Consider the following 23,380-nt stretch of genomic DNA (forward strand, 5'->3'; position numbering starts at 1 on the left):
AGAATGACATGCACTTCCAAAGTCACATCTGGACCCACTTTTGGGTCTGGTTTGCAATCACCCTATGCCCCCTGCAGAGCCACCCTTAGGACACTCCCCAGGCATCAGTCCAACCCGGTTTTCCACCACCATGCCTAGTTGGCATGGACACGGGATCCAGGCACGTTCATTCTCCCAGGGCAGGCCTTTGTAAAATGACTTGCGTTTGGGCACAGGTGGGACCAGCAAGACAAAAGAGGCAAGAAGAGCTGGGGAGGGGTTTGCATTGTTGCCTCCTGAGGGTCTGGGGACACACCAGCCAGGTTGACACAAGGCCCCCGCCCACCCCTCCCCACAGAACATGTACTGAGCAGCTGAAGGACTGAAGGACAAACTTTATTAGAAACGCTCCTCATTCATCGGTCGAATTCACATTAAAGTGGGGGGAGGCAGTGCCGTCTGGGGCTCTGGAATCCCCCTGCTGTGACAATTTCCAGTTAAAAATGGGAGTGGGCAGAGGGCTTCAGAAACACATGAGAGATTCCCAATGGCGGAGATGGAGGCGGCGGCGGCAGCATCGTCTCCAGCAGGGGACGGGACTGGCAGCAGGCGGAGAAGCTGCTGCCCATGGCCACCCTGCCAGCGACAGGGCTGCCCGTGCAGCCCCAAGCTGATAAATAAAGAGCACATCACACGCACACTGGAAACAGAAACAAACTCGTACATGTCTCCCAAAGTGAAAAAATAATTCGCACAAATAAAGCTTTGTGGCAGCGAGGCACCTCCGGAATGGGCGGTTGCCTAGAGACCCCCAGCACCCCGGGAAGGCTCCCCAACCTGAGGACATCATCCATTTGTGTGGCACAATGCCCCAAATTTCCCCATTAGCACCTTTGGACTAAGTACTGCCCTCACCACATTCCTCTTTTAAAATGCAGCGTGACTCAAGATAATAATAACAACAACAATAATAATAATAAGGATACACTCTTGTCCCTGGGGTGAATTAGTCAGACTCAGCTTCCCTGAATAGAGGTGCCTGGGGTAGCCAGAGAACTGTGGGTCCGCGCAGGGGTGGGGATGGGTTGGGAACGGAAGGCGGTGATGGGGTTAAGTAAACAATGTTCCAAGAGGTAAGCTGGAAGGTGTGGAAACACAGCTCTGTCCACGTGCCAATTCCGCATTTGGACAACCCTGGGTAAGAGTCTTGCAAAGGGGCACAAAGTCCTAAAGTGTCAAGGGGTGGGGCCCACAGGGGCACCCGCATCCGGCTGTTTTCGTCATTCATTATTCAGAGGCAATTTGCTCCCGGAGCTGGCCAGTTTCCCCCGGCCCTGTCTGCACCAGGACACGCAACAGAAGTCTCCTGCCCAGATGTTTTATTCATTCTCTTGACTAAGGAGACAGGCTCCCTGGTCAATACCGGTGGCCGCAGGGTCTTGGTCGGTGGGCAGGATCTTCGCCACGCGCAGGTTCGGGGCTCTGCACGGCTTCCGAGGAGGTGCCTGACTTAGAAGGGCCGCCTTCAAGGCAGCGAATACTGTTGGCAAGAGACATTTCATTTTCCGCGGTGGGAACGCGTCCCCGTCCTTTCAAGGAACTGAGTGTCCTGGCGCTGGGGCGAGGAGGAGCACCCCTTCCTGAAGGTACCGCGTGACCAGGAGATGCCAGGCCCTGCTGGGTGTGCGTGCCCACTGCTGCTCCGCAGCCTCACTGGTACTGCAGATAGTTTTTGAGGGACTGAGGCAGAGGCAGGGCGCCGATGTCCCGCAGTCGCTGGCGGCCCAGGGCCAGGCGGATGGATCTCCGGCACAGGTCCATCAGCGGCAGGGGCTCGGCTGCAACGAGAGGGGAGTGGGTTAGTCTTCGCTGGTGCCTTGCACACCTGCTTGCCCCCACCTACCCTCTGCCCACCACTGGCGCATGGGCTCCTCACACCTGAAGTTCAGGGCCTAGGGCTCCTCCTCCGAGAAGTCGCCTCTGGTTATGTTAGCTGAGGGCTTACAGCAGTGTTTTTCAAACTGTGGGAAACAACCGGTTAGACTAAAGAATGGTGAAATCAGTTCACTGGACGGTGACCAGCAAAGGAAGGAAGGAAGGAAGGAAAGAAGGAAGGGAGGAAAGACAAGAAAAAAAAAAAAAAAAAGAGTAAGTGGACAGCAATGACCATAACAAGGATAAATATCATTCCATGAAAACTTTGTCTCTGATGTGGGTGCTCAGTGTGTCTCAATGGAAAAAATGCCTCTCGTTGCAGGTCGTGGTAAAAATGAGATCTTCTGACCTAGGAGGGGATCTGCAGGGGGCTTCCTCTTAGAAACAGGTTAAGCTTAGGGAGCCTGTTTGAAATTCCTCTGAACCCTCACACTTCTCCTGTAACATCTTTTGATGATCAGCAGAAGGACACATGTTCTTTTAATATCCAGTTCTAGAAAATTTCATGAATTAAAGACCATAAGCCATAGAACCTTTGGATGTAGGACCAAGTTTAGTTAGTTTTACTGCAGACATGTTTATTAAGCTCTTAGTCTCTTCCATGCCCTCTGATTGGACCCAGGGATGCAGTGATAACAAAGCCAAGGCCGGAGGCAGCCCTAGAAGCAGAGGAAGGCTCGTGGTCCCAAATCAAAATGGGTGAATAATCTGAGTAGAGTATATGCAATAATTCTTAAATGCACAGGGGACAGAAACCAGGCAGTTCCTATGCAAGAACTGTTTGAAAGCTTCAAAGGAGAATAACTGAATGAGGTTTTGAAGAGTGAGTAGGAGCTTTATGTAATGTTAGGGAGGAGAGTGCTCTAGGCCAAGAGAATAGGCAAAGGCAGAGAGGCATAAGACAGGACAGGCTGAGATTGGAATGGTGCTGGTCTGCTGGATCAGGAATGAAGATGGAGGTGGTTACAGTTATCTCACCTGGCTTGGTTTCCCCAAGCCTGCAGGAACATGCTAGAGGCTGGAAGCTGCATCTTCCCACTTTTTTTGGTAACAGAATAAGTGATAATTTAAAAGCACTCTATAATATACTAAAATGCAATTGAGCTGTAAGTAGCAAATAACTAACACAAGAGCTATGAGAGGAGTAATATCATAAAGGATGGAAAAGCGGTCAAGAGTATGTTTATGGAAATTTTCATTTACTAGAGCTGCAGAGTTCATATAGAGAGCCATTTAGAACTAAGGCAGGGCTTGGCTGGTACCCTGGAAGCCTCACCCTGAAGTGTGTCCAGCTCTCCTTCACCGGGGGCGAGGCTGCACGGTCGCATATCTGCACGGGGTATTGGTGGCTTTAAATATTCTCTCCTCAGTGCCCTCTTATCCTCATATAAACCCTCGCTCTTGGCCAGGGAGGACCGGGCATCCCGTTTTTCAGGCCCAGAAAGCAGATGGTCCCATAGTCACCATGCCCAGACCAACGCTTGACACCCCTCTTGACGTGCCCCCCCCCCCCCCCCGCCTCACTCAGCTACTCCCCTGTACCCAGCGCTCTTTCTCCCTGCCCTCAACCTGGTTCTGAGCCAAGCTTTGCACAGCTCTCCAGATCATGCCTCTGTGAACACCCCCCTCTCAAACCCAAATCCTCCTGTCTGATTGTAAATTTTTGTTTATTTATATATTTTGTATTTAAGCATTGCTGACACACAATTTACATTAGTTTCAGGTTGACTGTAGTTACTCTTCTTTTTTTTTAATATTTTATTTATTTATTTGACACAGAGAGAGAGAGAGAGAGAGAGAGAGATCACAAGCAGGCAGAGAGAGAGGTGAGGAAGCAGGCTCCCCACCAAGCAGAGAGCCTGACTTGGAGCTCGATCCCAGGACCCTGGGATCGTACCTGAGCTGAAGGCAGAGGCTTAACCAACTGAGCCACCCAGGTGCTCCTGTATTTACTCTTTATTGAAGACTTTTTATGGGGGCACCTGGGTAGCTCAGTTGGTTAAGCCTCTGGCTTTGGCTCAGGTCATGATTCCTAGGGCCCTGGGATGGAGCCCTGGGGTAGGTTCAGTGCCCAGCAGGGAGCCTGCCTGTCCCTTCCCCCTGCTTGTGCTCTTTCTCTCTCTCTCTCTCAAATAAATAAATAAAATGTTAAAAAAAAAAAGACTTATTATGTGGTCAGGTGGTTTAGAACACCACCTGACCACATAATAAGTCTTTTTTTTTTTAAATATTTATTTGTTTTGTAGCTTTATTTGTAGCTGCTCATACGCTTGTATGTGTCAAACTCATATCACAACAAACCTTTGGGGTAGGATTGTTATTATGACTATTACTCTTACCCCATGTTAAGGAGGAGGAAACTGAAGCACAAAGAGGGTGATTCACTTGCCCAAGGACACACAGCTGGCCTGAGCTAGGAGCTGGTCCCCACATGTGGCATGTCGGCAGGACACAGGTGGGCGCTGTGCCTAAGGTGTATGGAGCCAAAGTGTGCTCTCCTTCCAGTTGGACAGATGTGGCAAGGATGCTCTGTCCCATTCACTGAACAAGGAGTGGGTACAATGTGACTGTAAGCTTCTTAAAGGATGTGACCCTGACTCACCCATCTTAGGATCTACAGCCCTCAGTCTGCTCCCATCACAGGCAAATGGCCCAGACACTGTTAAATGAACAAGTTGATGTTCTGTTCCTGGGCTTGTCTTCTCCAGATGTTTTAAGCAATTGGAATGAATTACTTTTGCCTGGCAGCATTTCCATCTTAGCTCCCCATTTCCCTATAAATCCCCCAAGAACTGAGTAGGTTTTAATTGACAAGAGGCTTGTGGTGAGGAGTCAGTGAGCCAGTGTGACGCCCTTAGCACAGTGCCCAGCATATAGTAGGTGTTCACCGTAAGCCACTTCTAGCTCCCTCCTTTCCATCCAGGCATTTTTGTGGTTGCCCTTGGGGATGATAAGCTTGGAGAGGGCTGGTAATGAGGTAGGTTCTGGCTGGGAGGCCAGTAGTTCCTTCCCTGAATAAGGGGAGATGGGCTTGCACTTTGCATCAGGAAAATTTTGAGTTGATCATCACTGCCAGACCTTGAGAGCTTTCTTAAATATTTTAAAGCTCTAGGCACACATTAGGTCCTCAGAGTCCAAAATGCTAAGCCTTGTCAGCAAACCCAATTCCCTGTGTGTTCCCTGCCTAGTTAGGGTCTGGGAGAAGGGAAGAACTCTATTTATTGTTATTCCTCTGCAGGCACGGAGATCGATTCCAGAGCCCAACTCTAAAAGGAAGTGACAAAGGGTTTGGGGTAGAGCCCAGGGGACATCGTTAGTGCTAAGTGTGATACAAATCATCTCTTCTCATTTCTTGAGGGACCTTTACACGGACAGCCACACAGCAGTGCCCAAGTGTACAGGGCAAGTCCTTGCAGTGGCTGTGAAACTCCCAAAGCTCCAGGGATGCCCTGTGGCAGCTGGGCCCACCCCCTGACTCCTCTTTGCTGACTCCCCTTGGCTTCAGAAGCCTTCTTCGAGCCGCCAAATGCCAAGGCTTAGAAATGATCAACCAGGTGGCAAGAGAAACCCAGATCTTTCAGCATAGGAGTCATTTTCAGAAATGTTTTCCAACTAAAACAAAAATTTTTGAAAAAGGAATCCTTGTTCCCCAAAAGTGAATATCCAAATGGCCAATAAGTCCTTGAAAAAAACGCTTGACTTCATGACTCACCGGAGAAGTGCAGATTAGTACCACGGTATGAGTCTGCTACACGCCAACCCGAACAGCCCAAATGCAAACAAGACAACAGCAAGTGCAGGCAAGGATGCGGTGAAACGGGGACTCTCGTAACGCCGAGAGCATGCAACCGGGCACAACTACTCCAGGCATCTAAAGCCGTGCCTCTTGCCTGCACTTAAACTTCAGGTACACCGGGGCTCCCAAATGCATGTGCAGGAATGCTCACAGAAGCGTTATTTGTAAGAGCACCGATCTGGAAACTACAGTTCTGGGGTCTGCCAACAGGGGACCGCACACATAAACTGTGTCTGCATAGAGCAGAACACTAAGCAGCCACCAGAAGGAAGGACCCACGAGGACGTGCAAACACGTGGATGTATCACAAACATAATCATGAGCGAAAGAGAGGCACATCATGTGTGACTTCATTTATAAGCTTCCAAAGCCAGGATGATGAAGCGAGGGCTGTGCCAATACTGGGCAGGAGGTGATGAGGGAGGCAGGAGGACACTCCTGGGGAGTAGACACTATCCTGTTGAGTTCTAGTTATACTAGTGTGCTCAGCTGGTGAAAACCATCAAGCTTAGTCCCCTGACTTTCTGTCTGTTTATACTTAAAAAACACATGTACGTTAAGAAAAATAAAAAGTCACAGGCTGAGTTGGGGGGGCGGGCTCTACTCCCTGCTGGGTGGGTGTGGATCCAACACCAGCCAGGCACCCCCCACCCTGCCCCAACAGGGTAAAGTGGGGAGAAGAGGCCGGCGTGGAGTCCTTGCTCCTGCTCCCACCACTGTTGGGCCATGGCTGGCTCACCTTCTTAGACCCACATTTTCCTCCTCTGTAAAGAAGGGGAGAGCAACACCTCCATCCGCGTGTTGCAGTGATGGTATGACACTGCGCACTCTTTGCCTTAAAGGCACTCTCTCTACAATATGTCTTATTTCAGGCCATCAGCCCAAGAGGTACCTTCAAAAATAGTAATAGTTTACTTACTGTAGTTCTAAAAATGCCTCAGTACATTGTCCTAATTGACAGCAACACTCGGTTCTTGATGAAGATTTATTGGAGCTGGGGCTGAATGTCTGGTTCCATGCTAAAAATATCCCAAGGCAATCATCTCCAAGGTTCTACAGTGACCTGAATTTTCCATAATTCCCCGCCACAAACCTCCTGTACGACCAACCCCAAGTAAGCCACGGTACTTCCCAGGGACTCTGTTTTGCTGTCAATAAAATGGGGGAAGTTAGATCATCTGGCTTAGATAGTCCATGTCTGTGATGGAAGTGTAGAGATTTTCCTCAGGGACTGGTAGGTGAAGCAGCTCTCCTGGGTCCCTTGACAGTCTCCTCTCCCTGCAGCAGAAGATGCCAAGATGTGAGTCACCAGACCCTACTCCCATCCCTATGTTTGTATTTTGAAAAAAGAGCAACATTTTAAGGTCAGTAGGTGAAATTCTTTTGCAACTGTTTTAGACAATGGCCAGCAGATGGAGGAAGATTTGAGTGACAGCTGTGACATCTGAACTCAAGTAGACCTGGGTACCTTTTGTTTTCAGGAAAAGAAATGAGAAGACACACATGCAGACAAGCGCGCGCGCGCGCGCGCACACACACACACACACACTCCATGTGCCATACACTGTGCTAATAGCTTATCCATAGACTAAGGTGTTGGTGTTGGAAGACTCAGAGGATTGCCTGCATGCCCCTGGGACTCCCCTCATTCTGCTTCTCTAGCTGGAAGACCCTCTCCTGCACTGCCTGCCAGAAACCTGCCTCCTTGGTAGGACCCCCATCAAGGGTCACCTCCTCCCCAAAGACTTGGCTCCCCCACCCTTGGCATCCACACCTGTCACTCCACTCAGTTTACTACACCAATAGACGAATACATAATCACCTGCTCACTTCCAAAATATATGGCATCCCTATGCCGACGAGCCCTGTCATGGTTGACAGGGGCCTAATCTCCACCTAGAAAGCATTTAGAATCTGGGCTTTTCTCTTTGCAAGCTTCGCTGTCTCCCCAGCAAAAAAGGCTGTGACTACAGCTGGGACTAAGCAGTGTTTTCTGATGAACTCTGGGCCAGCAAGCATCCCTGGCACAGATGGGCCCCATATTTTACCCTGGGATAGAGAGTGAGTGAGTCCCCTTGTGCGCATAGGAGTGCCGCACAGCAGAGTAGTCCTAAATAATGCATGGCCCTCCCTAGCAACACTGCGGAGGGAGGATGTGGGAAACCTCCAAAGAGGAGAACCCAGGACAAAGAGCGCAAGAAAATGCCACCTGAATTGCATGGGACTGTGTTCCAGGGGGCAACCTGGGCTATGCACTTAAACCCATCCCAGCCCCGTCTCCCTGAAAGGGCAGAAGAAAGGCAGTTAGCAACTGGGATGTTCGGGTAAATTCCAGGAAGACACGGGCAGGTGGGACAGGTTGGTGGGAAATTTAAACAGAGAACTGGTGGCCTTGTATGCCAGGGCTAAACGTGGTTCTCACCTGAGAACCCTGGAGAAGCCCCGAGCTCCAGCAACAGAGGGCAGACAGGACACAGAGCAAACATTGGGGTACTCCCTTGAAGAACTCTGAGCTTGGCATCGGCGGCAGCTGAAGTCCAGGCCTGTGCTAGGGGTCAGGTGGACAGCCCAGGGATAGCTCCTGCTCAGCACTGCGGTTGAATAGAGAGGCCCTGTGGAGCCCAAGCCAGTGGAGGGCACAGGGGCTAGTGGGAGGAGGCTTCTATCTGGATGGAGTCCCTGTGGGTCTGGCCCACCCTCCAGCTCCCTGGCCCAGGACCCGGCCCAGCAGAATGCACTCCACAGTGCTCCCAGGTGCAGGGGAATGGCCCGGACTCCACAGTGCTCCTAGGTGCAGGGGAACGGCCCCACATAGCACACAGGGATGAACTCCAGCAAAATGAAAAAAGAATCCAACAAACAAGATGGTACCAGATTCCAGGACAAGAGAGGAGAAAAATAGAACACGGATGTGAAGGTAGGCAGAGTGATGGACATGAAGAGCCATTGGATCCCCTATCTATGGCTGTCGCTTCTCTCAAGTGCCATCCCCCCCCCCCCGTCATGCTCTGTGCCCCCTCGCCTCTCACCCCAGCCCTCAGCAAATCTCCCACTGTGCTCTCCAGACTGCAGCTTTACACACAGAAAATTGCACCCTGACTTCTCTGAGACCTCCCCCTACTTCCTGCCTTAAGTGCATGGAGCCTTGTCCCCCAGACTCCCCTGAGGAGGCTGTCTGTGCCTTCAGACCCAGGAGGTGGGGCACGACTTTCTGCCGCCTCTTGCCACATCCGAAGCTCTGCACCCGCCATCTGCTTGTGAGAAGTCCCGGCTCCCCCGCGGCTCACAGCACTGGGCTGATCTCTTGTCAGGGCTCTGGCCCGCACATGTACTGGCCACCCCTGACTGACGGACTCCCCCATGGACACAGCCTCTCATTGCTCAGGCTCCCGGTTCTGCACTGCCTCGTGCTCGGGACACGCTCCTCCACCCAGCTGCCCACCCCTGGGCCAGGCCATGGAGCTCAGCCACATTCCTAAAAGCCCATTCCGGCACCCCAGTCTCTGACCCCGGGATCAGCCACCTGCACTGTGACTACTCTTTCCTCTTGGAGAAGCCTCTGGGCCCTAGGACCCTCTCCTTTTGTGCTCTATTCATCCACATCCCTTTCCTCCACTTTCCTCCTCCCCCAGCTGAATGACAAAGGGTATGGAGGCAGGCTGAGAGGTGGGTAGCCAGGGAGTGGCTGGGGTCTGAGAACACACTGGAACAGGGAGCACCTTGGGACTGGTTCATCTCTGTTCAGTTCCTTTGCAGGCCCTTCTGGCCCTGACCCTGCTGCACAGCCGAGTGTGAAGTGCCTGAACAGCTGGCAGCCCAGGGCCCGGGCTGGCCTCGGCCACCAGCTGGTAGAGCGGCTCTGCCTTCGGAGGGGGCCCAGGGTCCCCGCCCCTGTCAGCACGGCAAGGGACTTGGCAAGAAGGCTCAGGGTCCCTTCCACTGCTGACGCTTGGCAGAACAGAAATCACATTGAATCCTGGCAGTGGAAGGACTAACGGAACCCACTGAGATTACGTTTAAATGTACATGAACAAGTGAATGGCTGGGCTGGTGAAGCCTGTGAGATGAATGTTAGATGAGCCTCGGAGACCTAGGGCTGTGGCTCCTAGGCTGCTAGCATAGGCCGGGTGGGCTTCCTGGAGGAGGTGACACCTGGCTGGCCATAACCTGCCATATTATCAAAGGCAGGGCTGGCTGCTCAGAGGCCACACTCGGGTTTACCAAGTGAGGCTTGTTTTAGCCAGAGGCTCACATTAGCACTGTCAAAGGAATGAAGAATCTGGTAACCCGAATCCTTCATCTGAGGGTCTTTCCTCCACAGGTGTCCTCTGCCCTCTTGGCTAAGATCTCAGCAGGGCTGGGGCTGTCTGCTCACTTCGCTGGTATGCCCTGGCCCCACCAAAGCCAGTGGATGGGTGTGGATTGTGAGGAAGAATGAATGGCTCCAGGCAGGTGCTGGGGACTCCGACCACCCTGGGGATCTGTGGCCTCAGCTCTTTTGGGGGCTCCCTCAACTTCTAAGCGGATGCAGCCTGCAGAAACCTCTTTGTGTTTAGGCTGGGAAGGACTGGGGAGATGGGAAGGGGTCCCCTCACCTGCCCAGACTCAGAGCCTGGCAGCGCTGTGGAGAGCTATACCGAGAGAATTCCTAGCTTGGCTTCTACCCTAGTCCAAGGCCAAGGTCAGGCTCTATTGACAGCAAACTTGAAATCTCCCCAAGCAGTGTAAGACATCTTCACTGGCTCATTCTGCAGATGGGGAAATCAAAGCATGAGAACATCACTGTTTTAATCAAAGTCTTCTTAAGAAGGGTTTGGAGGGGGGCGCCTGGGTGGCTAAGTCAATTAAGCGTCTGCCCTCAGCTCAGGTCATGATCCCAGGGTTCTAGGATCCTGGGATCAAATCCCACCTCAGGATCCTTGCTCAGCAGGGAGCCTGCTTCTCTCTCTGCCCTGCCACTGCCACTGCTTCTGCTTGTGTTTTCCTTCTCTCTAATTTATTTTTATTTTTATTTTTTTAAAGATTTTATTCATTTATTTGACACACAGAGAGCCAGAAAGCACAAGTGGGGGGAATGGCAGAGGGAGAAGGAGAAGCAGGCTCCCCGCCAAGCAGGGAGGCAAATGTGTGGGACTCGATCCCAGGACCCTGGGACCACGACCCGAGCTGAAGGCAGACACTCAAGTGACTGAGCCACTCAGGCGCCCCCTTCTCTCTAATTAAAAAAAAAAAAAAAAAAGACAGGTTTGGAGGGATACCAGAGTCCCAGTGTCATTTTGTGGACTTTATGGATAAAGTCTTGTTCCTCTGGTGCGATGAGGAGTCACACACTCATGCAGTCATCGTACTTCTACTTACACATGTACTTTGCAAGACCTGAGCAGGAAGCTGGGCACCCAGGGGCTCATCTGTACCCAGGGGCTACAGAGGGAACAGAGAGACTGGAATAAATGGTGGTAGCCCAGACAGGTTTGTGTTTACTAGCAGGAACTATAAGGGGAGTTGGAAGAGCCAAGAAGAGGAGCACCTAACTCAGCCTGGGGGTACCCGGGATGGCTTCCTGGAGGAAGCAGCAGGTAAAACAAGTTTCAGAAAATTAATGAGTTAGCTAGCTCTACCGTGGAGTGAGGACGCTTATTGCCTCCAAAGGCTTATCTCTTAGAAATGTTCAAAGAATCTTGTTTGTATAACAATGGGAAAAGTTCATAGTTTTCTCAAATGATGCTTTGAGGAAACAAAATTCAATTGTGGAAGATCTAGTGTTTTAAAATAGAAAGTGTCCTCACCTCACTCTGAGCAGAGGCTGTACCCTAGATCCTAGCCAAGTGTCCATCCAGGTGACCATGCATGTCCCAGGGATGAAAGAGCACTGTGAAATGGTGTGTGCCTCACTCTTCTAATGAAAACATTTCCAAAAAGGCACGTGTCCCTTCCCAGTTTCATGTCCTGGAATTCTGACTGGAATGATCCATACGGGTATTCTGGTATTCCTGAAGGCCGAGGTACTTTCATTTTGGAGGGGAACTAAAGTGACTACAGACCTCAACTCAGCAGGGATTGGGCACCTGCTATTACCTGAACCGGGGACAGTGTCCCACCACCTTACCCCAGCTCCAGTCTGGGACCCCAGTGAGCATCCACGAACCAGCAGCATCAGCTTCCCCCAGGAGCCTGTTGGGAATGGGGGATCTCAAGCCCACCCAGCACAACTCCATCAGTACCAGCAACTTCACAAGGTCCCCAGTGATTCCAATACAGTGGTCAGGCTTGGACCATGGGTTGCTCCACACACATCCCAATGCCCAGCAGAGAAACCAATCACTTATCTCAGCCCATCCGCCTCACCGCTCTGCTTCTCTGGTGGAATCCCTGCCCTAGAGACCACGTCTTAGGCTCCCAAGCCCTCCTCCGCCCTCCCAATTGGCCTACCAGCAAGCTATTCCATGCCTATCTTCTAAACATCTGTGACCCATCCTGACTTTCTACCTTCACCACCAGCCCGCTGGTCACTTCCTGACTCCACCAGGAAAAGCAGCCTCGCGAGGGTCTCCCCGTGTCTGCCCTCTTGCCTTCCAGCATGGCTCCCTCCCTCTGCTGGGTGAGACTCCCTCCTGTCCCCCAAATCGCCCTCCCCAGCAAAGGCCTTTGAGTGGTTCTCATCATTATGGTGACTCACCTGAGGAGTTTATGAGACAACCCCTGTCAGAAATATTCTGTCCTGCTGCCAGACATCATTGTCTAATTTTCAGATGGGGAAATGTGGTTTCTCTAACCCCCAACAGTGATAAATCCTGGCCCACCCTGAATTGCTCTAGAATCATTTCCTGTTGCTGGTGCTGCCTTTACCCCTGTAGACTGTGGGCTCCCACAGGTAGGGACTGGCTCTTGTCCTTGCCACCCAGCCCTCATGGCCCTGCTCTGGACGTCATGGGTGCTTGGTCCGTGGGAATGAGCAGGCTGGCGTCTGGAGTAGAGGATGCAGCTGCTCTAAGTCTCATCTTTCAAATGAAATTGCAGCCCAGCTCTTCTGGTATGAGGAATGAATTTTAAAAAGCAGCCCCTTTACACTGCCCTAAGCCAGCTAAAGAACCCTCCAGCGAGGTCCCCACAGGCAGACAGAATTAGCAATACACTGCGCCAGTTCCTGGTCTGGTGGAGGGATGTTCCTGACTCAGCTGAAAAATTTCCCAGAAAATCTGCCTGTTTTCAACTTGGAGCTCGCTCTGGGGAGCAGCGTGATGGCTGGACATCCTGGCTTTGGCAGAGGATAGCCCCTGGGCATGCAGGGAGAGCCTCAGGGAGGTAGGGGGAACTCTCTGGCCATTATCCACTCTGCACCATGCATCATCCCAATGTCTCCAGTCCTGGGAAAACCTGGTTGCCCCTACGGATATTGGAAAAAACACACCCAACAGCGGACGACCTCAGAAGGGAGCAGAATGGTCCTTCAGAGAGAGCTGGGACATGCCCCAATCAGGGCAGTGTTGGGGCCCTCAGGGATGGGCCCCTCTCCTCATGGTGTATGCCCTTCTAAAGAAGAAGAAGGAGTGTGGGAGCGGCAGGACTTGCTGACCAGGTAAAAAGACCTACTTAAAACTGTAGCAATGAATACAGAGTAGTATTGGAACAAAGTAGAAAGCTCAAGAGCAACTAAATGAGTCATTCTTTAGCCATATAAGTGGGAAAATCTATAAGGCACAATAAACACAAAATTCAGAGAAGTGAGGGTTGGCAGCTCTGAACCAGGGATGGACACACAGGTATCCAACTGCCCATGTTCCAGTCGTTGGGGGGTGGATTCATGGTAACATTAAATTATAAAGAAGTAAATACCTAAATAAGCGAGTTAGAATGAAAGAGGGCTATGTGTGGGACCAAGGATGGTGTATTACAAGGAAGGATTATGTTGAATCCAATTCTGTGTGTCAGAGGTCCCGTCAAAAACAGAGAAGGAGAGTAAAAGTGAGAGAGAGAAGTTATGGACTGGCCCCTCTCTGGCCAGAAGACAGATCACAGCTGAATGCCAGCTGATGAGTAATAAAGGGGTCACTCTTGCCTGCCAGGAACTTAGCACTGCTTGGGGGAAGGCACCGCTAGTAGGAGAGGCAGCCCAGGCTGGGAGCTGACCATTGGCTTTAAATGGCTGGCTGCTTCCCCCGCAGCGTGGGGACAACGCCTGCCTCGGGAGGCGTGGAGGCACAAGATGAGGGCCACGGGCTCAGGCCCTGGCATTGCGGGGCCATTACTTGTGACCACTATTGTTGTTTCAGCTGCTCCTTTAGAACAAAGTGGAAATGGGCAGGGGGTGTGGAGAGCAGGACGAACATCCCCTGAAGGAGGTCTCTGTGTCAGTAACCAGAGATGATTCCGACCAGAGGTTGGAGGAGGCCAGAGCAGCTTGTACCCCAGGAAGCCAGGGAGCAGGTCTGTGGAGCCCCACTTGCCAGCCCAGCTCACCTGCCCTTCTGCTCTGGGGCTCTTCCTGCCCATCTTCTCATCAGAAGCAGAAGCGTGGGGAAAGTCCTGAGTGTGGATCTATTTACTTTCAAAGTCTGTCTTTGTGCCCTCCTGGGCTCTTTGGCAGATTTTTGGGAACAATAGCAATAAAAATGTAAACAGAGCAAGGATGCATATAGCACTTCTTAGGCCGGGGGATGGTCTGAGTCTTTCCATACTTACTCCTCACTGTGACTCAGTGAGGTAACTACTATTATGCATGCCCACTCACGGCTGAGGGAACTGAGGCACAGAGAGAAGTCAGGCAGCTTGCCTAGAGCCACAGCAAAGTGGTGAAATGGGGCCACAACTGCAACTGGGATGTGCTTTCTGTTGGCAGACCCTCCTGGAGAGGCGGGGTGACAGGCACTGGGAAAGGAACCCAGCTCTGCTGATTGTCACCCAGCCTCGATGCCCCCTCACCCCACCCCTCACCCTCGCTCGCTCTGTGTGTGGGGCGGGTAGCTCTGTCTCCTTGCGTGGAGACCTCCAGATGGACTGGAGGTGAGCCCCTGGCCCAACACAGCCCCTGGCCAGTAGGCAAGTGGGGGGATCAGGCACAGACGAGGGACCCTGACCAGGAGGGGGCAGCTACTAATGGGTCATCCAATCCACCTGGTTCCACCTGGGATTTGGCCTCAACAGTTTGGAAAAAAGAAAGCCAAAGCAGCCTGCACGTGGGGGCTTCTCTCCTCCAGGAGGAATGACCAGCACTACTGCCATCCCTTCCCAAAACAGCCCTGGGCCATGCACCCTGCAACCATCGAGGCTAACTGGCACAGTTAACTCCTGTTTCCTAGCAAACAGCCAAGGTCAGGCAAACTTCCTTTCACTTGGGAAACGTCATCACTCTAGCCTCTCACTGAACAGCATAAGCCCCGGGGGTTTAATATGAAGGCCTTCTAATGGATGTATTGTGTTTATTTGACCTTTCCAAGTGTGAGCTCAGAAACAGGCCCTGAGGAGGATGGTGGAAACTTGTTTTTCTTAAGTTAAGCAAAACTGATGAGTAAACTGAATTCTTGGATGGAGTCTGCCCAGTTTTCTCGGCCTGGCTCCCCGCTCCTTTAGTCAGAGGATCCAAATAGCCCAAGAGGAGCCCCGTATTTAGGGGATGGCTTGGGAAGGGAAAAAGTGTCTAGTAAAAAGTGGGAAGTGATGAGGTCTGTAAATAAATATTTTCTGTGTGTAAAGAGCTGTGATACAGTATAATAGCTAACAAATATGGAAACTACTGTCCTATTTCTGTTTCTCAAGGCCAATGACTTCTTGCTTTAGGTAACTTTTTAAAAAAAGTTAATGATCAGTGGCTGAATGAAAACCACTTCCAGTATGACAGAAATGTTTGGATTTTAGATCAGAGGCTGCTAACTCCAAGGCCTAGGGGCCAGGTGGGGTAACCTAAGTGACTGGCAGGAACAGGTGTTAGCAGGGGGTGTGGGAGAGCTGGTGTGGGTTGGGGAGGAGGCTGTGGACACCAGAGGACAGACACAAGCTCTGGCATGGGCTCCAAGCAGGAAGGTGGGCCTGGTGTCACAGATTTCTTGCTCTTTCCAAAAAACCCTGAAATTCAGAATTTTATGGGAAATTTTGGGTTATTTTAATTTAGGACAGCCAAACACGACATTTTGAGGCCCAGACACAGACCCCAGCTAGTAGGGTGGCCTCTCCCATGCAGGGATGCTCCTTCACCACCTTGTCAGAATTCACCAGCTGGGGGGCAGCCCAGCCTCACAAGCTGCCGGCAGGTCTGCGCCAGCCCTGGAGGCACAGACTCAGTGGTGTCCAGCGGCTGGCTCCCTGTGCTTCCGCAGTGAGGAGGACTCTAGCTGCAAGAGACCCGAACTGCCTGAACACCCATTCTCTCTCTCCGTGGTCACTCAGCATGGATTCTAGTGAGTATCCAGATTGGGAAAGACTGCACTCACTTGGACACCAAACGTATCTACTCTTTCTTCACACCCGATTTTCCTTGTATGGACACCAGGTGGGTGAAATGTACAATCTGCTAGGCAGGGTTCTGACACCTGTGAGTCAGGGGGCACTGCAGGGACCAACACAGAATAACAGTAATAACCACTGCCACTACCCCGCCTGTGATAATCACAGCTAACACGGAGCTCGTCCCAAGCACTAGACATCTGCCCTTTGGTAACTCATTCAGTCCTCACAGCATCCTATGGAAGCAAGCACCATATTTACCTTCATTTTAGAGACGAGAAACTCAGGCAGAGTGAGGTCATGTGATTCCCAAGGTCACCCAGAAGTAAAGGGCAGAGCTGTCGGCTCCAGAGTCTGTTCCTCACAAGGCACTGTTCAATGCCCAGGACACTGATATATTTGGTGTAAAATGCCCATATCTACTTTCCCATAAATTCAGACACCTTCTTATTTCTTATTTTACTCCAGACAAGGGGTAGCAGATGGTGGAGGTTTATGAACAAAAACACATTAGTAGAGAAAAATGGCAGACAAAATTAACTTTTTTTGCTAGCGTGAGCTGGAAAAAGGCAGGAAAATATCTTAGTTCAGGCTGTGGCAAAATCAGCTTCCTGAAGGAGCCTAGATGGACAATCCTCTTGACCAACCTTTCAAGTGGCCAAGAGAATCGATCTTGAATATTCCCACCACCAAAGAGAACAAGTAATTAGGTGATGATGGAGGTGTCAGCTTACCCTGCAGAAGGAATCCTTTTGCCATATGTAAGTGTATCAAATCCACATGCAGTTCACCTTGAACTTATACAATGTTATATGTCAATTATATCTCAGTACAGCTGGGCAGGGGGAGGCTTGTTTCCCAATTGATATAATAATAATAATAATAATAATAATAATAATAATAATAATAATACCATCACCACCTAAGGTGAGCAACCGCCCTCTGCTGGCCCCACCTGCATGAGAGGCATCACCTCACCGGGCCAGCAGAGCAAGTCCAGACACAGCCGTCTTCCCGTGCTGTTTCTCAGGGAGGAAGACAAGCTGTGGGTCTGTCCCTGCAGACCCAACGAGTGGCGGATGGCACTGTTGTGTATTCAATTATGCCCCAGAGTTCCATGTCTCTTGAGGATCCGCTGTGTGCAAAGCCAGGTGCTGGGGAATCGGAAATGAGTCAGACACACTCAGTGTGGGGAGCACACAGTTTCCTGGGAGTCAGGAGGAATAAAGGAGCTCTCCAGAGCCAAGCTCAAGGGGAGTGAGTCCCCTTAACGAATACATTCTGCATCAGCACAGTTGCCCTGTTGACTAAAGTCTGTGGATGGCTGCCTTACAATAAATTTATTTATTAATTTTTTAAGATTTTGTTTATTTCTTTGACAGAGAGAGATACAGCAAAAAAGGGAACACAAGCAAGGGGAGTGGGACAGGGAGCCGGGAGCCTGATGCGGGCCTCGGTCCCAGAACCCTGGAATTATGGCCTCAGCTGAAGGTAGACGGCCAACGACTGAACCCCCCAGGTACCCAGATAAATTTATTTTTTAATTGCAGGAAGGTTAAGATAACATAAAATTAACTGTTTTAACTATAATTCAGTGGCATTTAATACATTCACAGTGTTGAACGACCACTGTCTCTCTCAAGTTCCGAACCTTTGTGATCACCCCAAAGGAGATCCTATACCCATGAAGCACTTACTCTCCCTTTCCCTCCTCCTTGCTCCAGGCTCTGGCAGCCACTCACTGCCTTCCTCCTCCATGAATTTATCTGTTTTGGATATCCCATATATATGGCCTCTCATATCTGGCTCCTTTCACTTAGTTACAATGTCCCCGGAACTCCTCCACGCTGCAGCAGGTGTCAGATCTTCCTTCCTTTTTCGGGCTAAATAATATTCTGTTGTACTCATGCTCCACATTTTGCTTATCCATCTAGTGATGGACATTTCAGGTGATTTCTACTTTTTGGCTGTTGTGAGCAATGTGTCTGTTGGGGGACAAGTATTTGTTTGAATACCTACTTTCATTCCTTGGGTATATAGCGAGGAGTGGAATTGCTGGGTCATATGTTGATTCTATGTTTAACATTTTGAGGAGACCCCAAACTTTTTTCCAAGGTGGCTGCGTCATTTTCCATCACCACTAGCAATTTCCCCATATCCTTGTTGACACTTATTTTCAGAAACGTGCATTTAGTTAGACAAGACCCCTGGAGTGAGAGAAAGAAGACCCCGGTGTCAACTCTGCCACAAACTTTCTATGACATAATATGAATAGCAGCCCATGTCTCTAGTGTGCATGTCTGGCACCAGGCACCACCTCAAGGCCTTTCCACAAATTAGCTTGATTAATCCTCACAACCATCAGACGGGGAAAGGAAGTCACATGGAGCTCACAACCTGCCCAAGATCTCTCAGCTGGTGAGGGGCTGAGGAGGGATTCCAGCAGGGTCACCCAAGCGTCCAAGCACCGCATACTGTGTCTCTCTAGGTTGGAGGTCTTGGTCTATGTGAAGGGAAAAGTCAGGACTCTGGGCCAAAGCAACAGAATTTTCTGTCAGATGAATTTTCAGGTAAAACTCCAGTCTATTTAGTGGGGAGAAGGGAAGATGTTCAGAGTGAAGACTGAGGTCTCAGGTTCTGCCTGAGAACTTCAGAGGAACAGGGTTTTGGAACTCCCTTCCAAGATCTATGATTCTGAGATGTGAATGATAAGACAAAAACTCAGGCTCTTGCCCAATTGTGCCTTTTTTGATATATCTCACACTTACAAAGTGTGTTGTTTTTTCTCTGAGGACCTTCACAAACATTTGCTATCAGGGTGAATCATTCCAAAATCACACTCAAGGATTTATGAGGCCCTAAAGAATGTCTGTTTCCTTGGATAGAATTTTCAGGAACCAGGGAGATCTGATTTCAGTGAAGGGCAAACCAGAGCATTCCCACTCTTTTCATGCTTTGGTTTCAGCTCCTGGGGCCATCTCTCCCAAGCTGGCTCCTTTTTCCTGTCCTCTCAGTTCGATCTTGGGACCTAGAATAATCAATTTGGACCAATGAATAATCAACCAATTATTTGAGCACTTATTACACGCTGGGCCTAGTGCTCAGAATTTGTGACACACAATTTCCTGTAATCCTCACTGCAACCCCTGGAGGGAAGTGCTACAGATCCATGGTCCCTTATCCAAAACCCTGGGGCCAGACTATTCCAGAATTGAGAGAGTTCCAGAGTTTAGTAATGAAGTTGCTTATGCCAAGCACTGCATAATATCCCTGTGGTCTGGGGCTGTGCTTGCAATCAAATACATTAATATTTCTATAGTGAAACCTATGAATATTCACACTGAGCAAAAGAAGGAAGGGCTATAAATGGCTCACACCCGTTCGGATTGAGTCTGGATGCCAAATGAGTTTGCCTCAAATTTAGGAATAAAGTTTTAGTTTTCAGATCACAGTACTGCGCTAGGATCTTTATTTTGCAGAGAAATGAGGCTCCGAGAGGCTACATGACTTGCTACCTGGGGTAACACAGCTAGTGAATACTGGAGATATAATTCGAGCCAGAAGTCTCTCTTTAGCACTCGTGTCTATAACCATTTTGCGACATGGGGAAAGAGCCCAGAATTCTGGGGAAAACAGCAGAATGTTCAAATCTCTGCTCTGCTACTTAGGAGCTGTGGGCTCTGGGGAAATCACTCACCATTGACCCTGTTTTCAAATATTCCAGCTTTCCCCTTCCCTGCTCATTTGAAGGTAGGTGTGGCCATGCACGGACGTCGGCTAATGGCCAGTGCTGCGTATCACCTCCAAGTGGAAGCTCGAGGGCCTGGTATATGCATTGCTGCCTTCTCTTTTCCCTTAGTAACCGCTCGAGGTTGTTCCTTTTGCCCTGGACCTGAAGGACACAGACCTTGCAGAATAAAGCCTCTAGCCAACCAGCGATGGGCATGCAGCAAGGGCAAAAACAAACCTTGGTTGTTCAAAGTCAGTGCAATTCGGATTTTGTCTATTACAGAAGCAAGACTTGGCCTACCTGACTGAAACAGGCTCCTTCTCTCTAGAAAACAAGGTGTGACACTCCAAGACAGAGCCTGGCAAGGAACATTAGCTAATTCCTCTGCCATCCCTAGCCTGAATTCCCCAGGCTGTGAGGAATGGGGCCCAGGAGTTCTCCTCTTCTGCTGGAAGGAGTAAAACTGCTTGTTAAAACCATGAGGTTTTAATGGAAAGGCTTCTGTGGATGTGTACTTATGTGTTCAGTCATACATGTCCCTCACCCCACTCTGGTTTTGATGGAGAGGCTGGGGAGGGTTGGGGAGGGGAGGCTGGGGGCAGAATCCCAGCCCGAGACAAATGGCCACCCAGGGACTTTAGGTTCCTGATGGAAGTGACAGCTGGGGACCAAATATCCCCAGAGACAGGATTGCAAAGGGCCCACTTGTGTCAGGAGGAGGTCAGGACGGCCAGGCAGTCTGCTGACAGCTGCCGAGCACAGAGAAGGCATGGTTTCCCCCAGGAGGGGCTGCCAGGCGAGCCCACTCAGGCCAACAGATGGAGGGAGAGAGGCTGTGGGGAGGAGATTCTCCGCGATGAAAATGTGCAGTTGCCACGGGCCTTGCATTAAGACCCCATTTAGCAACACCGATTAAGGAGCTATAAATAGCACCTGGGCTCTCTCACAGGCCATAAAACACACTTCCCTGCCCTGCTCCCAGCCTGCAGCCTGCTCTGCTTAATTGGAGCTCAAAATAAAATACCTGGAAGGCCACTTTTGATGGAAGGCTCTTGTTGTCATAGTGACCGGTTGCTGGGCTAGGGATGGGCCAGAGGCTGGACACAGGGCCGCTGAGGCAAAGATGGGGAGGAGAAAGCTAAGCAGGAGTTAGGGGAAGAGAAGGAAAGGAGGAGGGGAGGGAAAGGGGGAGAGGAGGGAAGGCTGACAAAGTTTACTGTGGAAGTCAGGAAGCACACATCAAGAGGCCGGTGGCTACATCAGCCCAGTGCCCCAGTGGCTATAAAAAATGGCAGGCTCACCCTTCACCTTTTCCAACTGATGGCCTGACAATGAGGGCCATCAAGGCAAGGAAGTTGCCTGGCTGGCCTTGGGTACATATGAGAAACAGAAGACTTGAATTTGAGTCCTGGCTCAGTCACAGAACAGCTGGAAGATCTTGGGTGGGCTTCCGGTCTTTGCCACCAGCAACAAGGGACTGGATGGGAAGGTCTCTAAGTTCTTGATGCTGGGGCTCTACAGATGAACCCCCACCACTGTAAAGAAGAATGAAGAAGTCCTCTATGTGCTGAGTCACCTCCAAAATATATGAAGTGGAGGGGCACCTGGGTGGTTCAGTCAGGTAAGCGCCTTCAGCTCAGGTCATGATCTTGGGGTCCTGGGATTTAGCCCCACATCAGGCTCCCTGCTTTATGGGGAGCCTGGTTCTCCCTTCCCCTTTGATCCAACCCCCCACCCCACCAGCAGTGCAGGCTCTCTCTCTCTTGCTTACTCTCTCTCTCAAATAAATAAATAGAATCTTAAAAAAATATATATGCATATATGTATATATGTGTGTGTGCATATATCTATATCTATATCTATATCTATACATATAGTGAAGAAAGCAAGGTGCACATCAGGGCATGAGGGGAATACTATTGTTTGTATATTTGTGAAAAATATCCTGGAAGAAAATGCAAGAATCCGACAGCTGTGGCTGCCTCTGGGGAGGGTGGCAGGGGAAAATGGTGGGCAGGGGACTTATCACGGTCATATTTTAATTCAACTTTGTAAGTGTATTTAATATAAATAAAATCTTAAAACAAACAAACAAACAAACAAACAAACAAACAGGACTTCAGAAGGCCCATGTTTTAATGAATGAATAAACGACCAGCCAGACCAGTGGAGTCATCCTATGTGACTCCTGCCTGCTTCATGTGCTCCTTGAACTTGCAGTCTGCTCCTCTTAGCTGTGTGTTTTAATTGGGGGCCTTTGCACGTGCTCTACCCACCCCTGAAATGCCTTTCTCAGCCTTTCCACCTAGTAACATCTTTAAATCTCAACTCCGCTATCCCTCCTCTGTGAGCACTTCCTAGATGCCAGGGCTTCCCCAAACACTTGTTACTCTCTCCACTGCACTTCTTAGAGCACTTGATTAATCTGATCTCACTGAATTACCATGATCTGTGTGGCTGCTCCAATAAACAAGGAGCTTTTTGAGGCTGCCCCCACGTTTGATTTCAGAGAGTATCCCAGCCTCTAGCACAGAATGCTACACAGTGCAACACTCTGCATCTCCGAGGGATCGAACAGACACAGAGCATCCATTCCAGATGATTGCCCGGGGTTTATCTGCTAAAAAAGTCAAGTCTCTGCTTTCACGCCCCCTGCTCTCTTGGCCTCATTTGAATGTGCTAGGTAAGTTCATTTTTAACAGTATTTTTAAACAAAATACAACTGGGAAGTGTTGCTCCACAGCCAGAAACAATCGCAGTAAATGCACCCAGCCACAGCAAGGGCCTGCCCCACGCTTCTGCCTGACCGAAGAGAAATGATTTTGTGGAGTATTCAGGCCTTCGCCTCGGCTGCCTGCCTGCCTGGTTACTCAGAGATCCCACGGTCATGAGGCAGCCACAGGAAGGGGCTCCCATGCACAGGGTCTTGGCTCTGCAACTTAACTGGCTGAGTGGCCTTGGCAAGCCCCCGACTCTCGCTGGTCCCCATCCGCAGCATGAGGGCCTGCCCTTTCGAAATCTCTATCTGGAATTTTCAACATCGGTCCAGGCAGGACAGCACAGTGAGTGGAACCTACTCCAGACAGACAATAAAATCTGAGTGAACACCAGAGACCAGAGGAGGGGATGTGAGGATGTCCTAGTAGTTACAGGATGGTATCCCATGCAAGACACGCTCCCATGGGTAAACCCAGAAACCTCAAAAAATGCCTCCCTTTTTCCAGGTCTCTGAGTTGAAGTCATCACTGAAATGTGCCTTCACCCGGCTGCCCCCTGCGGATGTCTGTGTGGGGAGGTCGGGATCCCCTGGTATGGAGTGAAACCCCTGAGGCAACCAAGTGAGGTTATCAGAAGGATAGCTTTGATTATCATCCTGATCTGTTCGAAAGATCATTTATAAATTTTCATTCCATTAATCCTTGTTAGTTACTAACGAATCTTTGGTAGTTTTGCCTCCAGCATCTTTTCTCGCCTCTTCGAATTCCCTTGAGGATCCTGTGTGT

The 23,380-nt window shown here is 50.3% G+C and overlaps 1 protein-coding gene across 1 annotated transcript in view; it reads right to left on the minus strand.

Annotated features, from left to right (window-relative positions):
* Window positions 1-356: 356 nt before the first annotated feature.
* The window catches only part of SPSB4 (splA/ryanodine receptor domain and SOCS box containing 4), a 77,993-nt gene continuing 54,969 nt past the window's right edge, over window positions 357-23,380 (minus strand). Inside the window, exon 3 of the mRNA XM_032347339.1 lies at window positions 357-1,817. Within this exon, the coding sequence (XP_032203230.1) occupies window positions 1,690-1,817 (128 nt within the window). The 3' untranslated portion in view covers window positions 357-1,689. The remainder of the gene's footprint in view (window positions 1,818-23,380) is intronic.

This window comes from Mustela erminea, chromosome 1 (assembly GCF_009829155.1).
Source record: "Mustela erminea isolate mMusErm1 chromosome 1, mMusErm1.Pri, whole genome shotgun sequence".
In the NCBI taxonomy this organism is placed as follows: domain Eukaryota; kingdom Metazoa; phylum Chordata; class Mammalia; order Carnivora; family Mustelidae; genus Mustela; species Mustela erminea.